This window comes from Anoplophora glabripennis, unplaced genomic scaffold (genome assembly GCF_000390285.2).
Source record: "Anoplophora glabripennis isolate ALB-LARVAE unplaced genomic scaffold, Agla_2.0 scaffold5, whole genome shotgun sequence".
Classification (NCBI taxonomy): Eukaryota; Metazoa; Arthropoda; class Insecta; order Coleoptera; family Cerambycidae; genus Anoplophora; species Anoplophora glabripennis.
Genome location: NW_019416525.1, coordinates 1,408,118 through 1,433,740, shown reverse-complemented (window position 1 = coordinate 1,433,740; position 25,623 = coordinate 1,408,118). Strand labels below are relative to the sequence as shown.

The following is a 25,623-nucleotide window of genomic DNA, read 5'->3' as shown; positions in this document are numbered from 1 at the left end:
CAGGATACTGAAACAGAAAATACCAACAGATATGTTATCTGTGGTTTCCTGCAAATTGTTAAATAGAGCTATCACATATGGAAAGATGCATATGTAAGTGTAACCATGCAGCTTACAGTACTGACATTTCTGTTGTTAATTTTCGGTGTTAGCATTAAAGGTAAGTAATTATATTTTTTCCGTATTAACAACTAAACATGACGTTTCAACTATTGAGGGAAATAAAAACGTTGATCGGATATAGGAATTTATTTTAATTTAAATGGTCAAAACAGTAGTTTCCATTTTTCTATTTTAGTTTGTTTGTTTATTTATTCAGTTTTTATTTCTAGTTTATTCCTATAGCTATACTTTCAAGAATAATATACATTTCATAAAAACTTAGTACATATCCATTTTTGAACTGAGTGAACTCGTACGTGTAATGGTACCTGTATACCAACTAAAATGTATATCTTTCGTATTTTAATAGCACAAGTACCAAATACGAACAAAACTGTAAACCCTCCACCTTCTCCTCCTCCTCCGAATCATAAAGAGAAACCTAGCGGAGAACATTGGCCTGGATTGTATAAGGATAAGGACAAAATTAGAAACAGATTAGCTGACTGGTTGTTAAATGGAAATTGGGGGAACGACAGTGCTCCTCCAAAAGAAAGACATTATGAATATGAAGGATATGACGGATTTTATAACAACATTGCGGTACCCGACTTAGGAGCTATCGGTAAGAGCCAAAATGAATGTTTTTGGTAGTACTTAAGACAAATGCAATTACTTTAAGTTTAAGTAATAAAAATATTTCAATGACAATCTTTAGATAAACCCCTTCTGAGGAGGTGGCCTGCTGCTTACAAGGACGGTAGCTACGAACCTTCCGGATATGACAGGCCGAATCCTATCGAACTCAGCGATCAATTGCTAAATGGGGATATTGGTCAAATGTCACAAAAAGGAAGAAATGCATTATTCTTATTTTTTGGTAAGATAAGCTCTTTTAAATAAGATAAAAATTAAAATATCCAATAATGTATCAAATTATATTTCTTTTTTATTCAAAGGTCAACAAGTAGTGGAAGAGATATTGGACGCTCAAAGACCAGCTTGTCCGCCGGAATATTTTAACATAAAAATTCCGGAAAAACATAAGTATAGGAAGTACCACACAGAAATGCCGGTGCTAAGAACTCGTTATGACATGCGCACTGGATATAGCCCGAATAACCCAAGACAACAGGTATAGATAGATAGATAGATAGATAGATAGATAGATAGATAGATTTATTTCGTCTTAGAACATACAGAAAAAACTCATCCACATTCTAAAAACATTTCGTAACTAAATGTTTAAATTTTTTCTTAAATATTGTTATATTGTCTCCCTCTTCGAAACATTTATGAAGTACGGTTGCATGGTTATATACCTTTATTCCTATGTATCCAGGGCTCTGAAGTGAATAAATATATAGCGATGGCAAAGTCGTTATACCAAGCTCGTTAAATAATGTTCTGCATGATGTTTTCATTGATTAATCCGTCATATATCTTATTACCCTCTTTCGAATGTAAAAAAACCCGACTCACTGACGCTGTTGACCCCCAGTAAATTAGTTCTTATGTTAAGACTGACTGGAATATACCAAAGTATAACAGCCTTAAAACGTCCCTAGACACTGTGTCTTTAATACTTTTAATCGTATGTATCTCTTAAAATACTAAAACTTATTTGCAATTTTATTTATAGTTAAACGAAATAACTCCGTATTTCGATGGGGGTTTATTCTATGGTACAACAAAATTGTGGTCTGATCAGCTGAGAACTTATCAAAATGGATCTATGGATCAATATGGTCTGTTAGCTTCTTCTGAGAACGAATTGTTCCCAGAATACAACACCCATAGACTTCCCATGGCTAATCCACCCCCTCCAATTTATCATGCTCATTACACTAAGATGCACGAAACCGCAAAAGTCAATAGATTTTTTAGTAAGTTATTAATAGAGTTCTCCTACTAAACAGCAAACTGTATTAAAAGATATATTGTAAAATTACAGAGTTGGGAAATCCCAGAGGCAATGAAAATGCTTTCCTGCTAAGTTTTGGAATAATGTGGTTCCGTTGGCACAACTACTTAGCAAAAAGAATCCGACACCACCATCCTAAATGGTCTAGTGAAAAAATTTACAATGAAGCCCGAAAATGGGTTATAGCGACCCAGCAGAATATAGTAATGTATGAATGGTTACCAGTACTTCTAAGTATATCGAAAAATGCATATAATTATGATAAATATGATCCAAGCGTAGATCCTCAAATAGATCAGTTCTTTCAGTCAGCAGCTTTCAGATTTGGTCATACTCTGGTAGTACCAGGTGTCTACCTTCGTGATTATATTCGAAATGGTTGTAAAACAAGGTTTAATTCATGGAATAAACCTGCAGTAAGGACTTGTAACATATTTTGGAGACCCCAAGAACCCATTCTGAATAGAACAGAGGAAAAAGAATTTCTTGACATAGATAGACTTTTAATGGGTATGTCGGTGCAATTAACAGAAAAGGAAGACCATGTTATTGTCCCCGATTTACGTGGAAATGTTTTCGGACCTTTGGAGTTTCCTAGAAGGGATTTGATGGCAATTAATATACAAAGAGGTAGAGACCATGGACTGCCTGATTTTAATTCTGCAAGAAAAGCATTTGGTTTAAAACCATATACAGATTTTAATAACTTTAGCGTTTCAAATGAGGTAAGTATGTTTGTTTTGTTTAAATAAAGGTTTTAAAGTTTCAAAATATATTATTTTATTTTTTTAGATTAAAACCAAACTTATGTCATTATATAAAAATAATATAAACAATATAGACCCGTGGATAGGAGGAATTTTGGAAACACGTGACGGACCAGGGGAATTATTTGCAAAAGTTATCTTTGATCAGTTTATAAGAATCAGAGACGGTGATAGGTTCTGGTTTGAAAATACACAAAACGAGTAAGTAACAGAATTGCAGCAACAATAATGAAAGATTTGCATCACACTATCAGATTTTACTTCTTTTTTAATTTACATGACTTTACTTCTTATATTCAGTGTTATTTTAGATTATTTACTACAGATGAAATACAAAGAATAAAAGATCTCACCATTTATGACGTGCTTATGGCTGTTACAAAGATGGACGCAAATGACATACCAAAATTTGCATTTAGAGCTCCAAAGATAAATGACAGTGATTTGATTGCAAAATGTTCTTTGACAAAATTCACAACAAAAGGTAGCGATGGGGAATTTTATCATTTGCAACAGCTGAATGAAGCACTTTTAAAAGAAAACTGCACTGAACCTGGTACATACGACTATATGAACAACAGTGAAATCTCATATATATTTACCTTCATTGGCATCGGTACTTTTGTCATAGGTAATACAATATTATAAATTTGTAGGAAATATCTTTCGATCGCGAACAGTTTTAACTAGTTTACACCTTTGTAACTATATCAATTTTATTTTAGGAACTGCCGGTGTTGTATACTTACTCATAAAATTAAAAGAGAAAAATATTGGTAAATTGAATGCCAGAAATTTAGAAAATCAAAGATATTCTCTTAAAAATGAGAAACGTACGAGATATCCACATTTTGTTGGTAAGTGTTGAAGCATTTCAATATCTACTTGTTAACATTTAATAATTTAGTAGTTTTCAACTGATACATTAACTTGATATGCAAAAAAAATTATACCGTAATGTAGAAGATATCCGGAAGTGAATGGGGCATTCATCTTTAAAGAAGTAACAGGGTTGCCTTAAAAAAATGGAATAAAACAAATTTTTTTGAAGGCCCGTGATTTCTTGAGAAAGCAAAATTGCACTAAGATATCTAGATCTAAATAGGTTTATTTTATTGAAGTATGCCCCATTCGCTTCCAGACTCCCTGTATTATTATTATTTCAACTTCTACCTGACTTATTTACTCATTTCAAATGTTGCTACTTGTCTGAAACTATACGTTGTCTTACATTTTATTTCTATTTATTTGGATATTAACCATTTTTTAAGTAAATGAATGGATAGGGAAGAAATATCCTCTCAGGAAAGTAGTGGTAATTTTGAAACAAGACAACAAACAGATCTGCGTGACATGCTATGATGGTAAAGTGCTTCGAGCATTGGATTTTACTCATGGGAAGAGCAAAATGAAAATAGTTAACGTCACAGATGAACCCACGCTGGTTATACAGTGCATACACAATTATGACTTGGTTTTAAAATTTGAAACGGATTACTTAAGGGATCACTTTTTAAAAGAGTTCAATGAATCCTTCATAGGTGAAGTTCTTGAAACGGAAACGATAAACTTGAATTGGAATTCGGCACTTAAAATAATTTTAACCAAGGATGATCGCCAAAAAAGATTGGAAATGTTCTTCAGAGTAGTTTTCGCTCAAGCTTTCAAAATAAAACACTCCAAAAATGAAATACTTAGAGTAGACGCTTATGTTGCAAAAGAAGTAATAGACACTGAGCTGACCATATGTGAATTCGCAGATTCTCTTAGCATGAGTTCTAACAATGAATTCGTGAAGAGGATGTTCTCTTTAATCGACAAGGATAAAAATGGTTTCATATCTTTCAGAGAATTTGTAGACTTGCTCATTATATTTGCCAATGGAGATGAGGAACAAAAAGCCAAGTTGCTTTTCGACATGTACGATATAGACAGCACTGGTGAACTCAAACAAGAAGACTTTGTTACTATGATTAAGTAAGTTTTCTAGATCACATACCAACTTTTTTTTAATAAACACTCAAGACTGGTTCTAGTACGTTATATTTTCTGGTTTTAGATCTTTCTTAGAAACAGTTGGTGGTAAAGTTGATGACGAGGACATTCACAAAACTGTGAATCACATGTTGGAACAAGCAGGAATAGCACATAAAAAAAATAATTTGACCTTTGAGGATTTCAAGAAAATGATTGGGGAGGACATAAAAAATTTAAATACGGCCAAACTAGGGTTTAAAGGCATTAAAAAACAAGACCGTGGATCGTTTCTACAGGATGCAAAAACAACCATAGAAAATATTTATCAGTAAATATTTATTAATGTGTATTTTTGTATTTTAATTTTTAATATTATTTAATTTAAGGAGTCATCAGGAAATTCAAGCTCGGTTTGAAGGACAAAGTAGTACTGAAAATGGTGGTGATACGAATGAAAGCAGAATTATTGATGAGCGTCAAGAAGAATTGATAAGAATTCAGGATAGAAGTACCACAACGGGAAGAATTCATGCAATATTGCGATTTATAGAGTTAAAGTCTAAAGAGATTTTTTGGATGACTCTTTATACATTCATCTTACTCGCTATTTTTGCTGAAAGGGCCTACTGTAAGTGTTTGTTATTTATATTTGTTTGTTTCTTAAAGTAGTTGAAAAGAGAACTGTCTAAATGATCCTGTATTTCCAATTTTTAAATGCAAAATAAAAGTTTCAAACTGAACTAGACAGAAAATGTGGGAAACTTAAATTTTAAACTTACCTCAATGTTATTTGAAATTCAATATATAGCAATCGATGACATCACAATCACAAAATGTTTGGTATTCTCACACTTATTTTAATTAATCTTTCTTGTTTTAATAACTAGTTATCTATAAGTCAACTTTCTTAACTAATGAAATTTTGATTACAAATTTTATATGCTCCTTAACGCGAAAAAACGATGTTCAGTTAATGCAATTATTACGGGAATAAAGAGATAATTAATTCATATATGATTAGTAAATTTTAAAACAAACTCGATTTAATCACATTTTAATAGATTTCCACTACTTTTATAGCTTTTTATGTGAAAAATGCAGTTTTGGTTTACACTAACTTCAAATGAATTTTAACGACGCTTCAGATGGAAGCTACTATATTTTAAATAAAACGCGATATGCCATAATTATAAGATAATATTAACAATAACACTTTTGATTAATTATTAAATATCAAAAAACAAATGAATTTATAACTTGTCTGTTTCCCGTGGATTGTCACGCGCCTACCGACGAAAATAGATACTATCAAACTTTCATAGTTACCTATGCAATTTAATATATTATTTATTTATTTCATTGACTGCAGTTAGCATATGTAGGTACAGCAATATACACTTGCATTACCCACTAAAATCGAAGGAAAAACTAATAAAAAAATGAGACGAAAAACTTTTTAAAAAACATTAGACAGCTTGTTTGTCTTTTGAAAAAGACTTATTGGCGGTCATTTGGAGCCAATCAGAATGTTTTAGTGAATTATTTGAACTAATGAGAAATGGCGGGCGATTTGAATTAATGCATAAATCGGAAAAAAAGTTTCTCTTATTATTATTCCTTTTTATATATTGCCATATGGAGTTGAGCTTAAACTTATAACATTTGAATTTTATCAACAATAGTTTTTTTTACTGTTACTTTTGTGTTATAGACTATACCGTTGAGCGAGAGCATTCTGGATTAAGGAGGATAGCCGGATATGGAGTGACCATCACTAGGGGTGCTGCTTCCGCTATGATGTTCACTTATTCTTCATTATTAGTAACGATGTGCAGAAACACTATTACTTATTTGAGAGATACCGTAGTAAACAATTATTTTCCTTTTGATGCATCTGTTGAATTTCATAAGTATATTGCTCTTTGGGCATTTGCATTCACAAGTATGTATTGACTAATTTAGAGTTTTGAGGCCGTCCGATATCTTTGTTTTTTTTTCTTAGTTATACACATCGTAGGCCATGCTTTCAATTTTTATCATATATCGACACAGACAGCAGATGATTTGACTTGTCTTTTCAGAAATTATTTCCATTCGTAAGTATTCCAGTAACATTTTAACATTAATTAAAGAATAACTAAAATTTATGAAAAAGAAAAACATCTTTAAAGAGTTTTTAACATGTTTGATGTATATATTCTATCAATTGTTTGCCATAATAAAATTTCAGGACACATGAACTGCCGAAATTTCACTACTGGTGCTGGCAAACTATGACCGGACTTACCGGTGTATTAGTAACTTTAGTATTTTGTGTCATGTATATGTTCACACTGCCAATTATAAGAAGAAAAATTTACAATTGGTTTTGGTACACTCACAACCTTTATCCCGTATTTTTTATATTACTAATTTTACATGGCACTGGAAGACTCATTCAAGTAAGATTTAACTTAATAATACACAAGAAAGTTTTATTTTGCTATTTGTATTTTTTTTAGCCACCTTTTACGTATTATTTCCTTCTTGGACCTTTAATATTATTCACACTGGACACATTGATAAGCGTTAGCAGGAAGAAAATTGAAATTCCGGTAATACACGCAGAAATTCTACCTTCCAGTAAGTCTTCAATGAAGAACTGCCTTGAAATAAATTACTATATATTTTTTTTAGATGTTACTAAATTAGAATTCCAAAAACCAGAAAATTTTCAATACAAAGCTGGTCAATGGGTTAGAATAGCTTGTTTAGAACTTAACAGGAGCGAATACCATCCGTTTACACTGTCTTCCGCCCCCAACGAAGAAACTTTGACTTTACATATTCGTGCGGTGGGGCCATGGACCATGCATATTAGAAGTATATACGATAATAGTACCACTAACGATACAAAACTACCGAAGGTAATAACAATTTTTATTACAGCTTGTCCTCGTAGAGTATAAAGTTTTAATTTTTTTTTAAGATATATTTAGACGGTCCTTACGGAGAAGGTCATCAAGACTGGAACACATACGATATAGCAATTTTAATAGGAGGGGGAATAGGGGTAACACCTTTTGCAAGCATTTTAAAGGATGTGTCTTATAGCGCCAACAAACTAAGAACACGCTGTAAAAAGGTAGGTACCAACTCGGTCGGTCCAACTATAAACAAACACAAATAATCGAATAATTCACAGGTATACTTCATTTGGGTGTCTAGGACTCAGAAACAATTTGAGTGGTTGGTTGACATAATAAGAGACGTAGAATCTAAAGATACCAAAAATTTTGTGAGCTGCCACATATTCATAACTCAGTTCTATGAAAAATTCGACTTAAGAACTATTCTGCTGTATATTTGTGAACGACACTACCAAAGAGTCGCAAATAAGTCTTTATTTACCAATTTGAGAGCAGTTACACATTTTGGGCGACCGGAATTTTCTCAGTTTTTCAGAACTGTGCAATACATACACGAGTCGGTAAGTTGTTAGTTATCATATTTTTTTTTATAATCTTACTGTGATCGGTTTCAGGCCCAACGAATAGGAGTTTTCAGCTGCGGGCCACCTTCTATGACAACGGCAGTTGATCACGCTTGCAGCCAAATCAATTTACAAACTGAACAGAGATTTGAACACCATTTTAAAAATTTTTAATATGTATTTTAAACATTATAATGTTTAAGTACATTTGACTTCAAATTTAATTTGAATAATAATTATATATAAAGTTTTATACTTAACAGAAACGTATACAAAAACAGATTAATTTTAATGTAACTGGCTCGACCACAATCTATAATTTCATGTTCCTGAAAATGTACATTTAATAAAGTACTGAATTTTCATTATTGTTTTAACCTACCAGTGGATGTTCATTGTAACATCCTGTAAGGTGTCTCCTTGACAAGTTGTTCAGTTCTAGTTTCTGACAAGGTAACAATGTAGAATTCATCTGCTGTTGTGTAAAAATAGGTTCCTTTGTGATTTGTCTAGGTGCTGTACTAAACGAAAACTTTGTATCCTTCATAGTATTATTTATAGCCACAAAAATCAAGTTGCTATAGGGAATTTTTTTCACATAGTAGTTCCTAAAAACGAAAATATAGAAGTAGGGACAAAAATATCTTACTCTCTCTCACCTTATATTAGGTGTGTAAATTTCCCCTGTAAAATTTTCCTTGTTGAATATTTCTTGTTGTAAAACATATAAAATGATTTCTTTTTCGCAAGCATAATATTCATTTTTGTTGCTGGGTAGGAATTCTTCGTTATCTTCGGCATATATATTACCATTAGTACTGTCTTCTTGTGCATACACAGCTATTTGTTCTAGAAGGCTGTATAAGTTTAGTTCCATGAGAAAATAGATAATTTGGGCAAATATCCATCTTATAAATACTCCTGTATATGCAAGGGGCTAAAACCCATCAGCAAATTAAATTCTGAATTTACTTACCACAAAAAATTAATAAATCCTTTAATTTCTTAACTAACAATTTAGACCTATAATTAATTATAAGTAGATGGAAAAACCTACTGTTATTAGGTCAGAACTTCCGCTTGTTTCATTGGAAGTAACAATTTTGCATAAAGCTTGATAATCAAACACAGTGATATTTTTGAAAATATTTTCTATGAGCATGGAATATAAAATATCTCCCTCAACTTCTCCGAAAAATCTCCCGGTATCATTTGTGTCGTCAGACACAATAATATATCCGGAATTATCCACTACATAGCAAGTTAAATTGTTACAACTTTCGCAATCCTCACATTGGTTCTAAAACTTTCAAATTATTTTCAGCCGTTTGCTTTCAAAATATTTACCGTTAAAATTGTCGATTTAGCTTTGACCATTGTTTTAAATTGGATTTGATTAAACTGAAAACCAACTACTGATCCAGGTGCTTCAAGACCACCATCTGATGGAAAAATAGCATAACTACCTGTGACTACAGGATCAATATCAGTAAAACCACAGTCAAATGGAACAGAGTAAACAAAAGACTCGTTATCATAATGATGTTGGAGAACGGCATTTTTGTACCACTTCTCGTTTATAGCTCTCGGATGCAGGTCCCCAAATTCTCTAAAAACACTCTAATTGGTAATAATAAATGTAGTTTAAATACATAATGATGCGAAAATATGAGAAACACTTTTATAAAAATATGACCAAATTACTTATTATATTTCTCAGAAAATTTTTTTTACAATTCTCTTATATTAATTATAATTTAGATTGATCCCCCAGTTTCGCATCTCTATGTACTTGATCTTTATTCTTACTTTTTTTTAGATTTTGGATCAGCTGAATTGGTTTGGTCGAAAATGTATTCCCAACGAGTTAAACCACTCATTGTAGCTACAAATCTCAGAGAAGGTTTATAAAAAAGAAATGACGAGTTATTGATTTTGAATTGAAATTTTTTGCGATAAGATGTGTGGGTGTTTCTTGCATCGAATATTAAACGTTGCACCAACTGCTTGTCACAATAGTAATCGTCCTCTTTCCTACCATCGGTCACTAAATAATATAAAACAGTAAGATTTAAAAAAAACACAAAAACTTGAAATTTTATATAACATACCCTCGTTACGATTATCTTTTTTGCCTTCATACTGGCTTTTCCACTGAAAATGGAAATTTCTATCACGCATTTTTCCCAAAAAATGAATTAATTCTTGCTCAGGTGTGTCAAATTCATGACCTTCTAGATAGTGATATTTGCAGTAGACCCTAAATTTTTTTTTTGTCATAAATATATGGAAAAATTGCATTACTTACCACTTGGGGTGTACTTTCCACTTTCCACTAAAAAATGAAAGTAAATCTTCTCCGGTATTTTTATTTCTTTGAATTTCATCGTCTACTTCAAGTGAATAACTTCCATATTTAGTAGGAATAGCGATACCAATAGTAAAAGGAGTTTTTTGTATTGGAGTATAATAATAATCGTAATATTGTTCTGATATGCGTTTCATGTCATCGTAATGATAACTCAAACTAATATTGTGAAGGCTGCCCTCTTTACCATCCACCAAAGCTTGCCTCAGATTCTTCAAAGTCTCTCCGATGGCTCTAGCAGGTAACTGATCATTGTGCTGCTCTACTTGAGTCAGATCTATACTATTGTAATTGTCCTTTAGTATGCCTTCAAACTTTTAATAATTTAATAAGAACAAATTTGGTAATTTACTGTGCATAGAGCTCCAAAAAAATGTTTACTTACCACAGGTCTTAAGTCAGGATGCATAAGCACATAACCATTATTACTAACAATAAATGAATAACCGTTAACACCAATCTAAAAAGAAAGGTGCTTAATATTAAACTCAATTTATTTGATTATTTCATTTACCTTGTAAGGTAGTGTCATTTTATTAAATTCATCCAATGGCACATCGGTACCAGCAACACCCAATAAATAAGCTGTTCTAGTATCATTCTTTCTATTAATTTTTGTGTCATAGCAAGGTATTGCAGCAGATGTTAGCAATCTATAGGGTTCATTTATTTGATTGTCATTTTTATCATCATACTAGAATAATATATTAAGTCAACTAAAAGTTTTAGAGCACACGTTCATAAATTACCGTTCTGTCAACGTAGGCATGTGTCCAAGACACAGGATGTTCACCTTCTTTTTCTGCTTGAAGTACCAAAGGCCTAGCAACAACACCTATGTATTGTAACACAGACGATGTCACTTGTTCCAGTGTAGGGACAGGTGTGTAGTACCCTAAAAATATATTCTCGTAATTTTTTTTCTAGTGGACTCTTGTTTTGTACCTCGATTAGCACACGATAGCCATTTGATTTCTTCTACATTCGTGACTTCTTTTCCAACTAAATACGTAAAAATCCTTACGGGAATATGTAATCCATTGTTATAGTGGTTGCGTCGCAGCACAATGTCACTCAAATTTGAGTTGACCCCGTCAGTAATAATCATTATGGCTTGATTACAGTGAGTGCTATTTTCACTACAGCCTCTTATCATTCTGTACTGAAGAGTGCCACATATAAATCAGCAAAAAAAGAATGTTATTTTTTATATCTAGGACTTACATCGTCAAGTAAATCAAAGGCTGTTTCAAGAGCCAGAGCTATATCGGTTTTGCCTTCTGGTTCCATCAGTTCTATGGCTTTTCTGAAGATTTCAATATTCTCTCTAGTGGCTTGAACCAACTTCCTTTCAAAGCAAGGTATAGTATGGCTTGTAGTAGAGGAGTAGTTAAGAACGTTTATAAAATCGTTGTTCGAGAAAGTATCAAGGATACTAGAAGCAGTTAGAGAACCTATATGGTGCCCCATGCCTTAAAAAAGATTAAGCTAAATACAAATGGAACTTATTCATAAAGTTATTTGATATCAAAATCACTAAGGATTTTTTTAATATGGAAAGTCACAAACAACACTGGACCATGTACCGAGATTGTAGTATACCACTTAAATTGATCTAACCTTTCATAGAACCCGAGTTATCCATCAAAATTACAACATCTTTCGTACAGGTAGCTGCCTCAATAAACCAAGTTCTAATCCTACAGTCAAATAAATCTTTTTTATAATCTTCCCACCTTTTTGCTACGAGAAAATTTAAGAAATATATATTTATACCACTTAAATGAATACCCTTACCAGGATAATGCCGCATTATGCCCGAACTGCTACCAAAATATTGCCAAGACAGTGCTGGATCAGAATTATAATTTCCGATAAAAACTTCATCTAGTTCCTTCGACCACTGGATTGCAAAAGCCGCAGCATCTTCTACGTTAAAATAATTAATCTAATGAACATTTTTTTCCCTAATCCTAATTCTATATTATGGTATTATATATCGATAAATGGGTAAATTACATTCAAATATTTTATAATTTTTAAATCCAAATAGCTATACATACGATTTGAAATTCTACATACCCATATCAAATACATTAGTTGGCACATGCACTGAGCTATGACTAGTGTTCACAGGTAGATTATAAAAGTGGGTATCATTGTTTAGTGTCAAATTAATATACATGTGTCTGTTCTTAGATAAGGATTTGGGCACTTTCATAATTGATTCAGCGCCAGTAATTGAGGACCATTTTGAACTGTAATACTGGAAAGGAGCTGAGCGGTTATACTCAAATAATTCTGCCACCTCCTCAGCTTTTTCTTGAATATACTGAAATATTTCGAACATGTAAATTTACAAAGGAAAATAAGGACCCTGTCGCAAACATACAGATAAGCGAGTCGTATAAAAAGGTGCTAATCTAAATTGAACGATTACAGCAACATACATAAGCAACAAAACTTCACTCAAATATCCGTTTTACGTAAATTAATAGAAATTTAAATCAATGGATAATTTATAATTGGTTTATAATTAATAGTCATTTTTAGACATGCAAATATATAGTACATCTGTATTAGAGGCATATAAAAGTCAAAGTGTTAGTAGCGATTTTACAAAAAATATACCTTTATGGCATCTGTTTTTCTATCGATCATTCTAGAAATATTTTCCTTAACTTCAGCTAGCAAAGCCCGGGGATCGTTTTTCCCTACTTTTGCCTTTAAATATGTATATCGCTAAAATGTTATTTATAACGTAACTGTTCTTTCTTTTTCTTTAAACTTAGGTATTATAAAAAAATAAAACTGATAATTTCCTTCAAAACCAACCTGTTTTATTTCATCATAAAGTGTAACTTCTTGCCCCAAAGAACGCAATTCATGCCCAATAGCACGAGCCCATTCCGAAACTCTAAAATGTATGTACTTCGAGTAACTCATTTGTTCAAAACTTTGTTTAAATTAATTCATTTAGTATACATCCGGAGAAATATACTCACTCTCGACCTTGTGGTGATGAACATTTTATATTGCTAACAAAACTGAATAAAATAAAAAAGGATATTATTCTAATATACATTTTTCTTAAAATTTATATTGAGCACATCTTAGTAGCTCTATTCAGACTTATACTGAAGGAACTAAGTATAGAAAGGAGAACCTTAAAAATAAACAATTTTATTTTTAGAATCAGCCATGTAACTAACTGATCAACACGATTTTACAAATCCTAAATATAAAAGAATCACTTTAAATTTTCAATTAATTTATATTGTATTTAACTGATTTAAACAGATTAAACTGATAATTTCAAATATTTTTCCCATAGTTTGTGCTTGCACAATTGAATGCAAACGCCAAGATCTCGTGATTTTCTCACATGTATTTTAATTATGAATTAGTTACCTCAAAAAAGTTTAATATCTATTAATAAAAATGTAGCAGATAGGATATACTTTCTTCATTAAAATAGAAGTTAACAGCAAATAATTAGGTCTGGATGAATTATTACCCTGGTTAAAAAAAATGCATTAAACTACAGACGAATCCTATCGTTATTTTACTGGCATTTTCCAAAATTCATTTATATCATTTTTGGGGTAATAAATATAAAATTGATACTTTTCAGCAATTGCCTAGGACGCAACGTTTTATTTACAACTCCTTTACTTTAAAAATTTTTTTGATTTTGCTTTAAATAAATTACGAATCCATTCTAATAAAAGAAAAAATACATTCAAGAGTGCCAAGTTTCTTCATATATATATATTTGAAAAAAATTAATTTTTACTTACCTCAACCTACATTGAGAGGGATTACAAAAAATTATCACAAGGGATTTGATCAAGCCTTTTATTCGTTTTATAAATGACAATACATCCCCCAAATATAGTTTATAATTAAGAAAAAATTACAATATCAATTAACACAGGGTGATTTAAATTAAACCAGCTAGGCGAGTTTTGAAAAATTTATTCATATCTGACAATTATACTTGACAGATACAACAGAAAACAAATAGAGCTTGATAGCATTTTATTTTAATACATATTCATACATTTATATATAGCACATCCAAAGTGAGTGTTGACGGTAAACATAGGGGGATTTAGGGGGCAGGCTGAAACGAGCCCATGCAGCGGAGTGCAAATAAATTTTGTGGACTAAAGGTAAAGGCTTTTTAAAGTATAAAGAGGTAATAGGTATATTCTTTTTTTTTTTTTGGAGATGTTTAACAATGGAAAAGTACAAAATAAAAAAAGAGAAACTAAAACAATGTTATTAAATAATAAATTTAATAGTTAACAAGTTAGAACTTAAAAAGTGCTGAAATTTCAATTAAACGTACACTTCATGAAGGAGATAGATATATATATAACATATAAAATTAAAAACCTTCTAGTATAATATAAAAACAAATTGATGCAGAGAATTGACATTTAATCACACAACTATCAGCAAGAATGAGAAAAAACAATGTATGTATATAAGTATGTGTGTGTATATATATATTTATACATATACACACGTACAAATATGTATATATTAAATGGCTCAAATATTTGTTGCGGAAATTATGCTGGTTGTGTGAAAATGTGAAATATAATTTAACGATTTACATATCTCCTAAAAACATTGTTAAATATCAAAAGTTTCATCGTGTGAAACTTAAACTGTCAATGAAACTTCACAACCAAGTTCCACGAATACGTTAACTTACATGAAATTTCATTTTAACGAATAGTTTTAAAAACGGACGCCACACTTCAATTATCACCCGCCTCCTGAGGCTCATCTGCTTCACCCTGCAACAGAACAAGTTTCTTACAAACAGACCTTCCTTTCTCCCATCATTGACATACTTGCGTATCACTCGTCCAGAGTGTGAGGTTATCTCGGAGGAGCTGCATGATAAGGGTGCTGTCCTTATAGGAGTCTTCATTTAATGTGTCCAACTCTGCTATTGCATCATCGAAGGCCTATAGAAAATCACATTATACTCAAATAACATCCAGAAATTTGATTTACTCAAACTTTAATAAGCAACATCATTCACAGAACACATAAATTCTTGCTACTAATTTGTTAGTTAATAAGCAACTAGATACTAGTTAGTAAACAGGCAGAATTACATCACAAAGTGGCAATATGTTAGAGTAAATCGTAATTAAGTCACACTAACAAAAACAATAATAACCTGTTTAGCCAGGTGGCAGGCTCGAGCAGGTGAATTGATAATTTCATAATAAAACACCGAGAAATTTAGCGCCAGCCCTAGCCTAATAGGATGTGTGGACTGCATTTTGGATTTCGCTATATCAAATGCCTCCTGATACGCCTTTTGCGAGTCATCCACCACTTCTACACAAGAAAATATATTAAATTACTCTTTAATTTAATGACAACTGTCTAAAATTGCCCTCGACTATTGCCATCCGTGTAATTCTGCCCCTGCTGTGGAAAAATACAGAAATTATATTAACCTGTTTTGCTAACTGACAAGCTTTATCGGGTGAATTTAATATCTCATAGTAGAAAACTGAGAAGTTTAGTGCGAGACCCAATCTGATTGGATGTGTTGGTGTCATTTTGGCCTTTGAAATTTCAAAAGCATCCTGGTATGCTTTTTGCGAGTAGTCCACGACAGCTGCAAGTGCAAATAATACTAGTAACAACTCACCAAAACAAAACAAATTATCGGCTTCCTCTTTAAACCTTACAAATTGAAAATATTGTGTAAAGTTTAAAAATTGAAAGCTTGTTCAAAGATAACTGTATATTAATAAGAATACTTACTATTTCTTGTATCTCCTGTGGCAACTTCTGCGAGGTACCTGTAGTAATCACCTTTCATCTTAAGGTAAAATACTTTTGATTCTGCGTTGCTGGCTTTGGGGATCAGGTATTTGTCCAGAAGTCCCTAAAAGTTATAAGATGTCAAAATTTATCAAAAAAAAAATAATATATATATTATATTAAATATTTAGTCAGCAAAAATACTTCTCCAAAAACTTTTCAGAAGAACGAAAGTTATGAAATCATTTACATCACATCAAAAGGTAGAAATATTAAAATAAAATACCAAATGTACACTTACAAGAACATCATCGCAGATCTCTCTTAATTCTTTTTCTACTTTTTCTCTGTATTCTTTGGCCATCTGTTGTTTGCGTTCTGATCCTTCAGTCTTTTGTTCAATAGAAGAAATAACTCTCCACGATGACCGTCTGGCACCGACAACATTTTTGTAAGCAACAGAGAGGAGGTTCCTTTCTTCATTACTGAGTTCTACTCCTGTTTCCGTTACAGATTTCATCGCTGAGGCCATATCATCATAGCGTTCGGCTTGCTCGGCAAGCTTAGCCCTTTGAACTAGTTCATCTTTATCGGGGGCAGACATTTTGATCTAATACTATAAATCTAAAAGTTAAATCACAAATATATAAAAAAAATTGTTTAATGTTTAATTGTTTAGTACAAGTTTTGACTTTTTTTTTTTCAAATAACGTTTAGAACACGATCAATAATCCGAGAAAGTAAAATGACTAGAACGGACTTAAAACTGTTTTAAGGCGTGGAAAATCTCTAGAACCTCGCGGCCAAAAATTTGCAATATAAAAGTTATTAAATGGAAATCCGACACAATTCTCTGGTACGATTTTGGTTTCCCGAGATAACAAATTTTCCCGATATTCTAAATATAGAACTCGTAATACCTTCAAACAGAATGTGGTAGAACGGGAAGGTATTTCCACCCCTTCTGTCGATAAAGTGAGAAAAACCAAAACCGGCAACGACAAATAGGCGACACAAGAGAGAAAGACGGCTACTGCGTCTACTCTGTACAGCACCGGCGATTGACAATATGGCGTCAGCCACACCTTTTAATGTAATGCGTAGTAAAAATTAAAAATTTTCAAAAAAACCGCTGATGTTTCCGAACACCGGTAGCATTATCGAACAAGGTTAAAATATTATATTCAATTTTGCAACTCCCCTTCGACGCGTTAACAGTTTCAACGTGTGTTGAAGCAAGGCGGCAACGTAGACATGATATATTCGAAGGAATTTTATTTTTTTAATAAGTTGTAATACTTGCGTCACTTAAACAATTAGCAATTAAATATTTAAGCAAGGTGACGAGAAATATCAATATTTAATAACCTTATAACAAATTGTTAGCGGCGTTTATCACAAAAAATACGAACGTTGAAGGTCAATCTTTCGGCCGTTACACAAACTCTTAAAACCGTTAAATATGCCGAACTATTCTCCACGGTTTTACAGAAACACTATTTTTAATTTATACTAAGCACAGCAACTAATATTATGAAAAACTTACAACTTATTTCAATAATTTACTTAATTTTTCTGGCAGCCGACGCCGACTACACACTGGCATGAACGATAAGGAGTAAGGACTAGATCACTGATCACGACTCGACTACGACGATCGATGTGGGGTTTACAAATCGTCATGCACGGACTTTAATCATGGCGGCGCAGTAGAAAACAACCATTCATTAATTTTAATATTCCTTCTTTCGTACAACCCTACTACATATTCTAAACAATACAACTGAATCCAACGAATATAAGTCTAAACTACTTACAATATCAGACGTCCAGAAATCAAATGTCCACTCGAAAATCGGTCTAAACTTTCCTTTCCAACAGCAGTAATTCACTTACAAAAGAGGATAGGTGCTGCGAGAGACCAGTTAAACAAGGATAACTTGTTGGGAAGCCAACTCAACGGAGAAAAAGACTCAAGAAAACTATAATCGTACACTCAGTACCAAAATAAAGTCTTTACGCAAATATTATTCATAACCTGTTCATCAATGTTCCAAAGAGGTACCTACAATAAAATTGTTAATTGTCATATAAAAATATCGTTTAATCAACCTTTTAAAATGAAGCTCCCTTAATTTTAAATATTTAAATATTTCTATTTAAAGTTAATATATTTTTACCTAAGACTGTACCAAGTACATAAATGGGAAATGGGATGGAATGGGGTATGTCTGTCTATTGCCTATGCTTAGGTTCCTTCTTAGAAATATGTTGAATCACATGCTGACAAATATTTGTCTTACTCATTTACACTAAATATTTTTCATATTTACAATAGTTCGATAAAATAATTTTTGAATAAACTCGACAATTTGTTAATAAGTCCTAATTAATTAAAGGCCAAAAACATTATTACATTTCCGGTACGAATATGAACATATTCACCATTAGTTACCCTTTTATGATTAAATCGTATCAAATTCTTGTGTTCCGTATAATGATGAATCACCCCTATGGGTTTGGTATGGATCAATAAATTCGTCTGTGATAAAGACATTACAGTTAGGTACATACGTTATGTAACACATTTGATAAGATTGATTGTAATACAAAAATTTATTTTAATTTAATATAGGCATATCTATCTTTTTTAAGTTTTATCAATAATTTTGAAACCATATAAAAGAATCGTATAAGTGCAGTACCAATTACTGCATATAAATACAACACTGTTGCATTTCTAATCTACAGATGCTATTTAATATGCAGGAGAAGTTACAAATGCTGCAATCATTTCTATTTTTACGAGAGGAATTATTTAAATTTACAGAAATGATTTCATCAAATTGGATACTAAGTCTAGTTACTTTAATACATATTAATTTAAGTTGGTAGTACCGGACTTTAAAAATTTATAAACATAGCCTCAATTTTTGCTGTTATATGTCTTATTTTAAGTTTAAAAAATACGTATAATTAAAGTACATAGTAATAAAAAAAATCTGTTTGCCGCTCAAAATTAGAATAATCATGTTTTCAAAAGTCATAATTAACAGCTCTTTGGTGAGTATGATGACAATACAAAATAAAAATGAAATTCTAATTGCTCCATTTACAGAATTTGCTAAAATGTACGATCCAGAAGACGACAAATAGAAATATAGGTCTTATTCCCATAGTAGTAGAACAAACAGGAAGGGGCGAACGATCTTATGATATTTATTCTCGATTATTAAAAGAAAGAATAATATGCTTGATGGGACCTATTCATGATGCTATGAGTTCACTGATTGTTGCTCAGTTATTATTTTTACAGTCCGAGTCATCTAATAAACCTATTCATTTGTATATAAATTCTCCAGGCGGTAGTGTCACAGCAGGACTAGGAATATATGATACAATGCAATATATTTTACCCCCAATAGCGACATGGTTAGCAATTTTTTAAATTTGTGATACACTAATATTACAAAATAATTTTGTTCGCTGTATTAATTAATCACAATTTAGGTGTGTTGGACAAGCTTGCAGTATGGCATCTCTATTACTAGCAGCTGGTTCTCCAGGAATGAGGCACTCACTACCAAACGCTCGCATCATGATCCACCAACCATCGGGCGGGGCACAAGTGAGTTTTCAATAAATTCTATTAATTCAAATTTGATTGAAGTTGGATTTTCCCAAAATAAATATTATGACATATGTAATCATGATATGTCACTGTTTTATTGTTAAATTAATACCTCGTCTTGGTAAAAAAATCCTGTCTTCTAAGAATTCGAGAGAATTTATTTATATCTTATCAGTAATATGTATCGTTATCTAATCTGTCACACTATTAAAATTCAAAATGTATTTTTTAGGGTCAGGCAACCGATATTCAAATTCAAGCTGAAGAAATTTTGAAACTGAAGAAACAAATTAATCAGTTGTATGTTAGACATACTGGACAAGAACTTGCATTAGTCGAAAAAAGTATGGAAAGAGATAAATTTATGAGTCCTGAGGAGGCAAAAATTTTTGGTATAATAGACAAAGTTTTAACAAGACCTCCAAAAGGAAACGTAGCAACGGAAGAGGTCATAAAAGAAATTTCCCCTGAAAGTTAATTTTTTGTGTTTGTTTTACGTATTGTTAAAACCTTTCTTAATAATAAAGTAAAATTAAATGTGTACATATTTATTAAGAAAAGAAAATAGATAATACAGAATAATTTTATTTTGGACAAAAAATATAATCACAATGAGGTATACTTAGTAATACTATAAAGTGGCTATTAATCAAAATACTTTAAAAATGTTTCGCTGATTAAATAAATATATTTTTTTTTGTATAATTAATATTTTGCGAGTCCAAATATTATAAAATTATCACACACTCTCGGACGTACATACTAGTTTAATAAATAAAGGCACATTCACACATTCACAACAGTACGTTGAATAATCTACAAAAAAAAAATATTGTACACTTGTGAGCTATACACATCATACACTAAAATAAAATTTCAATATACCACGTCACTACTAAGTCTAATTAAATTGTATCACAAAATATTTTTTGTGCCCAATTTCATAATTTTATACTGACAAAATTATATTGTAGCATGCATAGACAGAAGTTTCATATGGTATAAGTCAAATATTTATTTTTGTTCATGAAGTGCATTTGGGCAGCATTAACTTTAAAATTTGTACAAATAATAATGATTATACCTTTAAAACAATATCACAAAGTATTGAATAAAATACAGTTAACTAATTAAAAATTTCATGCCCTCAAAAACAGTCAAACTTAAATACTAAGTGAGGAACTAAATGATTATATAAATATTTATATACATTTCCTTATACTGTCAAACAGGACATCCAAATAATTTTTCACCCACATTTTAGGAACCTACTGTTTGTAGTAACAGTATTTCTATGGGTGTAGTTCCAAAAAGTTATTCACAGAATAGTATATACAAATCTCGTAACATTATTAATTAGAAAAATTTATGTTAAAAGATTAGAACCTTAGCAACGAAATATTTTATATAAAAAATACCGGTTTTATAATAGTTATTAACGTTACGATAATATCTGAATATGTAGAACCACTTCAGAAATTGCTAATTAATTTAATTTGACTTGAGTTATAAATATTTACTTTAATGATTGCAAATATAATTTGTGATCCAATGTGAAAAAAATTAACAAGTCCTATTAAAAAAAAAATCATACTAAAATTTTTTGTAACATAAAATTAAATATAATTTTCCACTGCACACACTTATTTGTACATGACCGCCACTTTTTACTAAGTTGCAAACTGACTCAAATGTAAATAAGTGGCAACACTTACTTGATTATAATAAACCACTATACCGCTTGTGATACAAACACAGCTACATGTAAATGTAAAAATACTGTAATTAAAGCTTAAACAAATCAAAGGCTTATTCTCGCTAAAATAAATTATATAGTTGTATATACATAGTATAATAAAATTAAAGCCATTTATGTAAAATATAAAATATGCGTGAAAAATTTTCCAAATTCCTATTAAAGGTAAATTTTACACATCTTTGGGTGGTGTTTCTGAGGCAGAAACCTCAACACTGACGAACCGATCATGATTTGTTGACCGGGGATAAAGTAATAACGGTACATGTGAGTTATTCATTTCCATTGCTACATCACCATTTATAATCATAGTGAATTCCTCCGGTCCTAAGTCATCATTGCTGCGTTTAGCAGAATCACCTGTCCCACTGTCTTTAGATGACGAGTGGTCAGAAATATTATCAGGGCAAAGATGTAATTGCAATTGATGCGCTCGTGTCGTTTCAGTCATATCGGGAAGTTCCTGCATTTCAGTCTGAATAACAGGTGGAGACATGCGTTTACGAGTTTGATATATTATCACCACCCAGATTATGGAAGTCAAAACAGCACAGCAAACAACTGTTATTATTATTATTCCCATCATATTACTTGTATCGTATGTAGCTAAAAAATTTGTAAATTATTTTTGAATAGTTTTCGTAATAAAAAGAAAATAAGTATTAAATGTAGTACTATTTTTTTATTTAAGATATAAATAACATATTTTTAAACTAAATATAGCAAATTACAGCATTGATCTATAAAGATAATTCTGATTAACTGATATTAATTTATTGTAGGTGTTACTTAAGATAACCATTCTTAGTGTTTTCAATTATTGATTTTTAGATTAGTAGGATGTAACGTTAAAAATACCATACAAAAAAAAGTAATTACCGTATAACATTTGTACTCACTTTGTTTAACGATGATCCTGCTTTGACCAACTTTTTCGCCAAGCGAGTTGTTTAAATGACATTCATAAACACCAGAATCTGTCTTCACAGAATCCACAATAATCAGTAACTGATCTTCATGTATAAAAAAGTGCCTCTCAGTCCTAACAATAGTTTCTCCATCCTTCAACCAAGTTATCGTGGGTTTTGGCAAACCTTTAGCCAAGCAAGGCAAAACCATATCTTCTCCTGCGGCAAACTCCTTATCCTCCATAGCTTTAATAAATGATGGTTTCTCCTGAACAGTTAATGACGCATTGGCTACAACGATCCCTGCAGGGTTATGTGCAGTGCAGCTGTATACTCCCATGTCAATTGGTTTAGCATTCACAATGAAAAATACGTCATCATGGGGCATAACCTGCATCCGTCTTTCACGAGCAGCCGGAAAATCATTTCCACCATCTTTATGCCACGCTATTTCAGGAGTAGGTTCGCCATTTGCTGCACACTCCAATTTCACTGTTTCTCCAGCTCTCACTGTAACGTTTTTTGGCATTTTTATGAACGTTGGATAAACCAAAACAGATATTGCCGACTTCTGTGAGTATGTAGTGCCAAAACTATTAGAAACAACACACTGATATTTTCCTGCATGAGAATGCTCCACATGGATCAAATTTAGCACTGAGCTTGTCTCAGTAGACTTGCCATCAGGATCTGTACGAGATTTTACTATGACATTTGGGTTTAGTAACTCAATATTATCCTTTTTCCATAAAAAAGTCATAGCACCTGGCGAACTTGATATGGCCTTGCAGTTTAAGGTAATATTTTCTCCTTTTAAGGCCATTATTTCTGGATCAGGTTCTTCTATTAATCGGAGTTTTGGTAATTCATCTAAAAGGTAATACACCGTATACAAAAATTTCAATTCGCAAATCATATTCTTACCGCATGTTAAATTTTTGGTTACTTCTACAACTGACTGACCACGCAGTCCATCAGGATAAGAACAAATCGCAGCTTGCAACTTTAGTTGTTTTAAATTAAGCCAATCCACAAACCAGCGAAGGTTACAATCACACAAAAGACTCGTTGTGTTAATAATAAGATCCTGTAATTAAAAGTTTACATGGAAAAAATAACAAATCAAGTGATTTTCATTACCTTCAACAAGGGTACTTCAGAAAATGCGTTGTTTTGTATAGAAGTAATATTATTATTTCCCAAGTTTAAGTAGGTTACATTTTTCAAACCAACAAAAGCATCAGCACTGATCGATTTAATTTTGTTACCAGATAAATGAAATTTCACTAAATCACCAAGGCCTTGAAAAACTCCGTTTGTATCTTCAATAGTCCATGAAATTTGGTTGTTATTTAAGTTTCTAAAGAAAAAAAATTTAAGTAGTGCCAATTCCAGTCATTAATAAGAATACTTACAAAACCTTCAACCTTGGCAAATGCACAAAAGCATTTTCTTTGATGTATGTAATATTATTGTTATTCAAGGACAATTTTTGCAATTGTCCAAGATTTTTAAAAGTATCAGCTTCGATAGATTCTAAGTTATTAAATGATAGATCACTGTAAAATAAGTGGTGGTGAAATAAATGGTTTTGATTATTTTTGAGTCACTTACAGAATAAATAGAGTTTGACAGAATTCCCACGCATCGAGATCGATTTTGTTAATCAAGTTGTGACTCAAAGAAAGTTCTTTTAAGCTTTCTAATCCATACAACCAACTTTTTGAAATAACTCTTAAGTGGTTATAATCTAATATCCTAAAATTTGTAATTAGAAACAATAATTATTAGCTAGGTATTTACAGAAAATTAATAAAATAACTTACAGTTTATCTATTCTTGTTAAGCCATAAAATGCTCCATCTTTAAGCTCGTTTATTTGATTCCTCTTTAATTTTAATGTGGTTAGATGGTCTAATGATTTGAATGTTAAAGCCTCTATTACTTTTAATTTATTACGATTCAGTTCCCTGCAATTATTAAAAAATATAAGCATTGACTATAACAGATCTGAAGTTTTTGTCTTTATTACTTACAGTACTTTCAACTGTGTTTGATAATGTAAAGCGTCTTTGGGAATACTAACGATATTATTTTTATTTAATATGAGCTCCTTCAACTCTGAGAAATGTTTCCAGTTAACATCAGAGAGCTTTTTTATCGAATTATTTTGTAAAGTTCTGTAAAAATATCATATGATATCACAGGTGCTTAAAGATAAGGTAAATAATTGTCAACAAAAGGTAATACTCACAAAACGTTGGTCCAATTTGGTAAATTGGAAGGTATTTTGCTCAACTTATTTGAACCACAGTCAACATAAGATCCTAAGCAATTACAAACTTCGGGACAATCTTTGACTTTTGCAAAGCACGAATTGATAATCAAAATAATATTGAAAATCCAAAAACAAACACCCACCATTTTGAAAAAAACACAATATTTTCCATCATAATTTGCTCAAAATTATGATAAATACCCGTAGTTCGATACTGTCCCGCTTATTTTAATTACTTAACAATACATTCATAATATATTTTATTAATGAATTATATTTTTTATGTAAAAAATCACTAAATTTCTAACATACTGATCGACGCATTACACAGACACAACACCCGACCGAGGCCATTTATTTCGGTGCAATTTTTCACTTTGGAACCAAACTAACCAACAGAAAAAATGTTAAAAATCGCATAATAAAATGACGTCACGGGAGTAAAAACTTGAAATATATATTCCTTTATTGTTATCCAAGACTCTAGAATATATTGAATGGAAAATAGATTACAGAATATTTACCTATTGTTTCATAAAATTTTATAGAATTATAGAAGTAAGAGGTTGCGATATTAATAAGGGAATTTAATATGTTTCTTTAAAACTATATGCTAGATGTATAAAAATTACTGATAT

At 31.4% G+C, this 25,623-nt stretch overlaps 5 protein-coding genes across 12 annotated transcripts; 2 read left to right on the top strand and 3 right to left on the bottom strand.

The window, feature by feature from the left end:
* The first annotated feature begins 40 nt into the window (after positions 1-40).
* On the top strand, positions 41-8,471 carry LOC108907487 (dual oxidase 2-like). Its single transcript, XM_018711202.2, has 20 exons — positions 41-160; positions 473-727; positions 821-982; positions 1,062-1,237; positions 1,745-1,988; positions 2,057-2,751; positions 2,819-2,994; positions 3,105-3,424; positions 3,519-3,650; positions 4,065-4,770; positions 4,853-5,098; positions 5,157-5,398; positions 6,482-6,712; positions 6,773-6,866; positions 7,001-7,211; positions 7,272-7,392; positions 7,447-7,676; positions 7,739-7,894; positions 7,955-8,239; positions 8,294-8,471. Exons 1-20 carry the CDS (start codon positions 106-108, stop codon positions 8,414-8,416), a joined length of 4,860 nt encoding a protein of 1,619 aa, XP_018566718.1. The 5' UTR covers positions 41-105; the 3' UTR covers positions 8,417-8,471.
* On the bottom strand, positions 8,446-13,735 carry LOC108907488 (voltage-dependent calcium channel subunit alpha-2/delta-3). Of its 2 annotated transcripts, XM_018711203.1 has the most exons (19): positions 13,616-13,735; positions 13,446-13,527; positions 13,242-13,352; positions 12,693-12,942; positions 12,408-12,539; positions 12,231-12,353; positions 11,835-12,082; positions 11,556-11,772; positions 11,360-11,505; positions 11,125-11,304; positions 10,996-11,070; positions 10,551-10,924; positions 10,354-10,502; positions 10,052-10,289; positions 9,590-9,851; positions 9,300-9,542; positions 8,902-9,179; positions 8,625-8,850; positions 8,446-8,571 (listed from the first exon to the last, which is right to left on the bottom strand). In XM_018711203.1, the coding sequence occupies exons 1-19, from the start codon at positions 13,693-13,695 to the stop codon at positions 8,479-8,481; spliced, it is 3,507 nt and encodes a 1,168-aa protein (XP_018566719.1). In that variant the 5' UTR covers positions 13,696-13,735; the 3' UTR covers positions 8,446-8,478. The 2 variants fall into 2 exon arrangements, with proteins under 2 accessions (XP_018566719.1, XP_018566720.1); XM_018711204.1 differs by lacking the exon at positions 9,300-9,542.
* Positions 13,736-14,572: 837 nt separating this feature from the next.
* Positions 14,573-18,373, bottom strand: LOC108907439 (14-3-3 protein zeta). Of its 6 annotated transcripts, none has more exons than XM_018711109.1 (6): positions 18,230-18,373; positions 16,714-17,036; positions 16,413-16,536; positions 16,100-16,263; positions 15,479-15,595; positions 14,573-15,421 (listed from the first exon to the last, which is right to left on the bottom strand). In XM_018711109.1, the coding sequence occupies exons 2-6, from the start codon at positions 17,014-17,016 to the stop codon at positions 15,383-15,385; spliced, it is 747 nt and encodes a 248-aa protein (XP_018566625.1). In that variant the 5' UTR covers positions 17,017-17,036; positions 18,230-18,373; the 3' UTR covers positions 14,573-15,382. The 6 variants fall into 6 exon arrangements, with proteins under 6 accessions (XP_018566625.1, XP_018566628.1, XP_018566629.1 ...); XM_018711112.1 differs by having other exon boundaries at positions 16,714-17,028; positions 18,230-18,326; XM_018711113.1 differs by lacking the exons at positions 16,100-16,263; positions 18,230-18,373 and adding exons at positions 15,814-15,977; positions 17,959-18,079.
* A 973-nt stretch (positions 18,374-19,346) lies between these two features.
* On the top strand, positions 19,347-20,584 carry LOC108907440 (ATP-dependent Clp protease proteolytic subunit-like). The gene is made up of 4 exons (XM_018711114.1): positions 19,347-19,475; positions 19,531-19,844; positions 19,923-20,040; positions 20,276-20,584. The coding sequence occupies exons 1-4, from the start codon at positions 19,443-19,445 to the stop codon at positions 20,519-20,521; spliced, it is 711 nt and encodes a 236-aa protein (XP_018566630.1). The 5' UTR covers positions 19,347-19,442; the 3' UTR covers positions 20,522-20,584.
* A 1,011-nt stretch (positions 20,585-21,595) lies between these two features.
* LOC108907438 (leucine-rich repeats and immunoglobulin-like domains protein 2) lies at positions 21,596-25,330 on the bottom strand. 2 transcript variants are annotated; one of them, XM_018711107.2, is made up of 9 exons: positions 24,962-25,330; positions 24,744-24,887; positions 24,534-24,677; positions 24,322-24,465; positions 24,123-24,266; positions 23,848-24,067; positions 23,632-23,794; positions 22,699-23,577; positions 21,596-22,405 (listed from the first exon to the last, which is right to left on the bottom strand). In XM_018711107.2, the coding sequence occupies exons 1-9, from the start codon at positions 25,129-25,131 to the stop codon at positions 21,972-21,974; spliced, it is 2,442 nt and encodes an 813-aa protein (XP_018566623.1). In that variant the 5' UTR covers positions 25,132-25,330; the 3' UTR covers positions 21,596-21,971. The 2 variants fall into 2 exon arrangements, with proteins under 2 accessions (XP_018566623.1, XP_023310611.1); XM_023454843.1 differs by having other exon boundaries at positions 22,699-23,794.
* Positions 25,331-25,623: the final 293 nt, after the last annotated feature.

Bases quoted from the DNA above. Each gene is read 5' to 3' on its own strand.
- LOC108907487 (XM_018711202.2), top strand. From the start codon at position 106: ATGCAGCTTACAGTACTGACATTTCTGTTGTTAATTTTCGGTGTTAGC. The intron at 3,425-3,518 runs GTAATACAATAT...ATTTTATTTTAG, and splicing joins CATCGGTACTTTTGTCATAG to GAACTGCCGGTGTTGTATAC. The intron at 6,867-7,000 runs GTAAGTATTCCA...ATAAAATTTCAG, and splicing joins TTCAGAAATTATTTCCATTC to GACACATGAACTGCCGAAAT.
- LOC108907439 (XM_018711109.1), bottom strand. From the start codon at position 17,016: ATGTCTGCCCCCGATAAAGATGAACTAGTTCAAAGGGCTAAGCTTGCC. The intron at 16,537-16,713 runs GTAAGTGTACAT...TATAACTTTTAG, and splicing joins AGATCTGCGATGATGTTCTT to GGACTTCTGGACAAATACCT. The intron at 15,596-16,099 runs GTTAATATAATT...GATTTTCTATAG, and splicing joins CTTGTCAGTTAGCAAAACAG to GCCTTCGATGATGCAATAGC.
- LOC108907440 (XM_018711114.1), top strand. From the start codon at position 19,443: ATGTTTTCAAAAGTCATAATTAACAGCTCTTTG. The intron at 19,476-19,530 runs GTGAGTATGATG...CTCCATTTACAG, and splicing joins TCATAATTAACAGCTCTTTG to AATTTGCTAAAATGTACGAT. The intron at 20,041-20,275 runs GTGAGTTTTCAA...TGTATTTTTTAG, and splicing joins AACCATCGGGCGGGGCACAA to GGTCAGGCAACCGATATTCA.
- LOC108907488 (XM_018711203.1), bottom strand. From the start codon at position 13,695: ATGTATATTAGAATAATATCCTTTTTTATTTTATTCAGTTTTGTTAGC. The intron at 12,540-12,692 runs GTATGTAGAATT...ATTTTAACGTAG, and splicing joins AACTAATGTATTTGATATGG to AAGATGCTGCGGCTTTTGCA. The intron at 9,543-9,589 runs GTAAATATTTTG...TGAAAGTTTTAG, and splicing joins CTAAATCGACAATTTTAACG to AACCAATGTGAGGATTGCGA.
- LOC108907438 (XM_023454843.1), bottom strand. From the start codon at position 25,131: ATGGTGGGTGTTTGTTTTTGGATTTTCAATATTATTTTGATTATCAAT. The intron at 24,888-24,961 runs GTGAGTATTACC...ATATTTTTACAG, and splicing joins CCAAATTGGACCAACGTTTT to AACTTTACAAAATAATTCGA. The intron at 24,466-24,533 runs GTAAGTTATTTT...TACAAATTTTAG, and splicing joins TTAACAAGAATAGATAAACT to GATATTAGATTATAACCACT.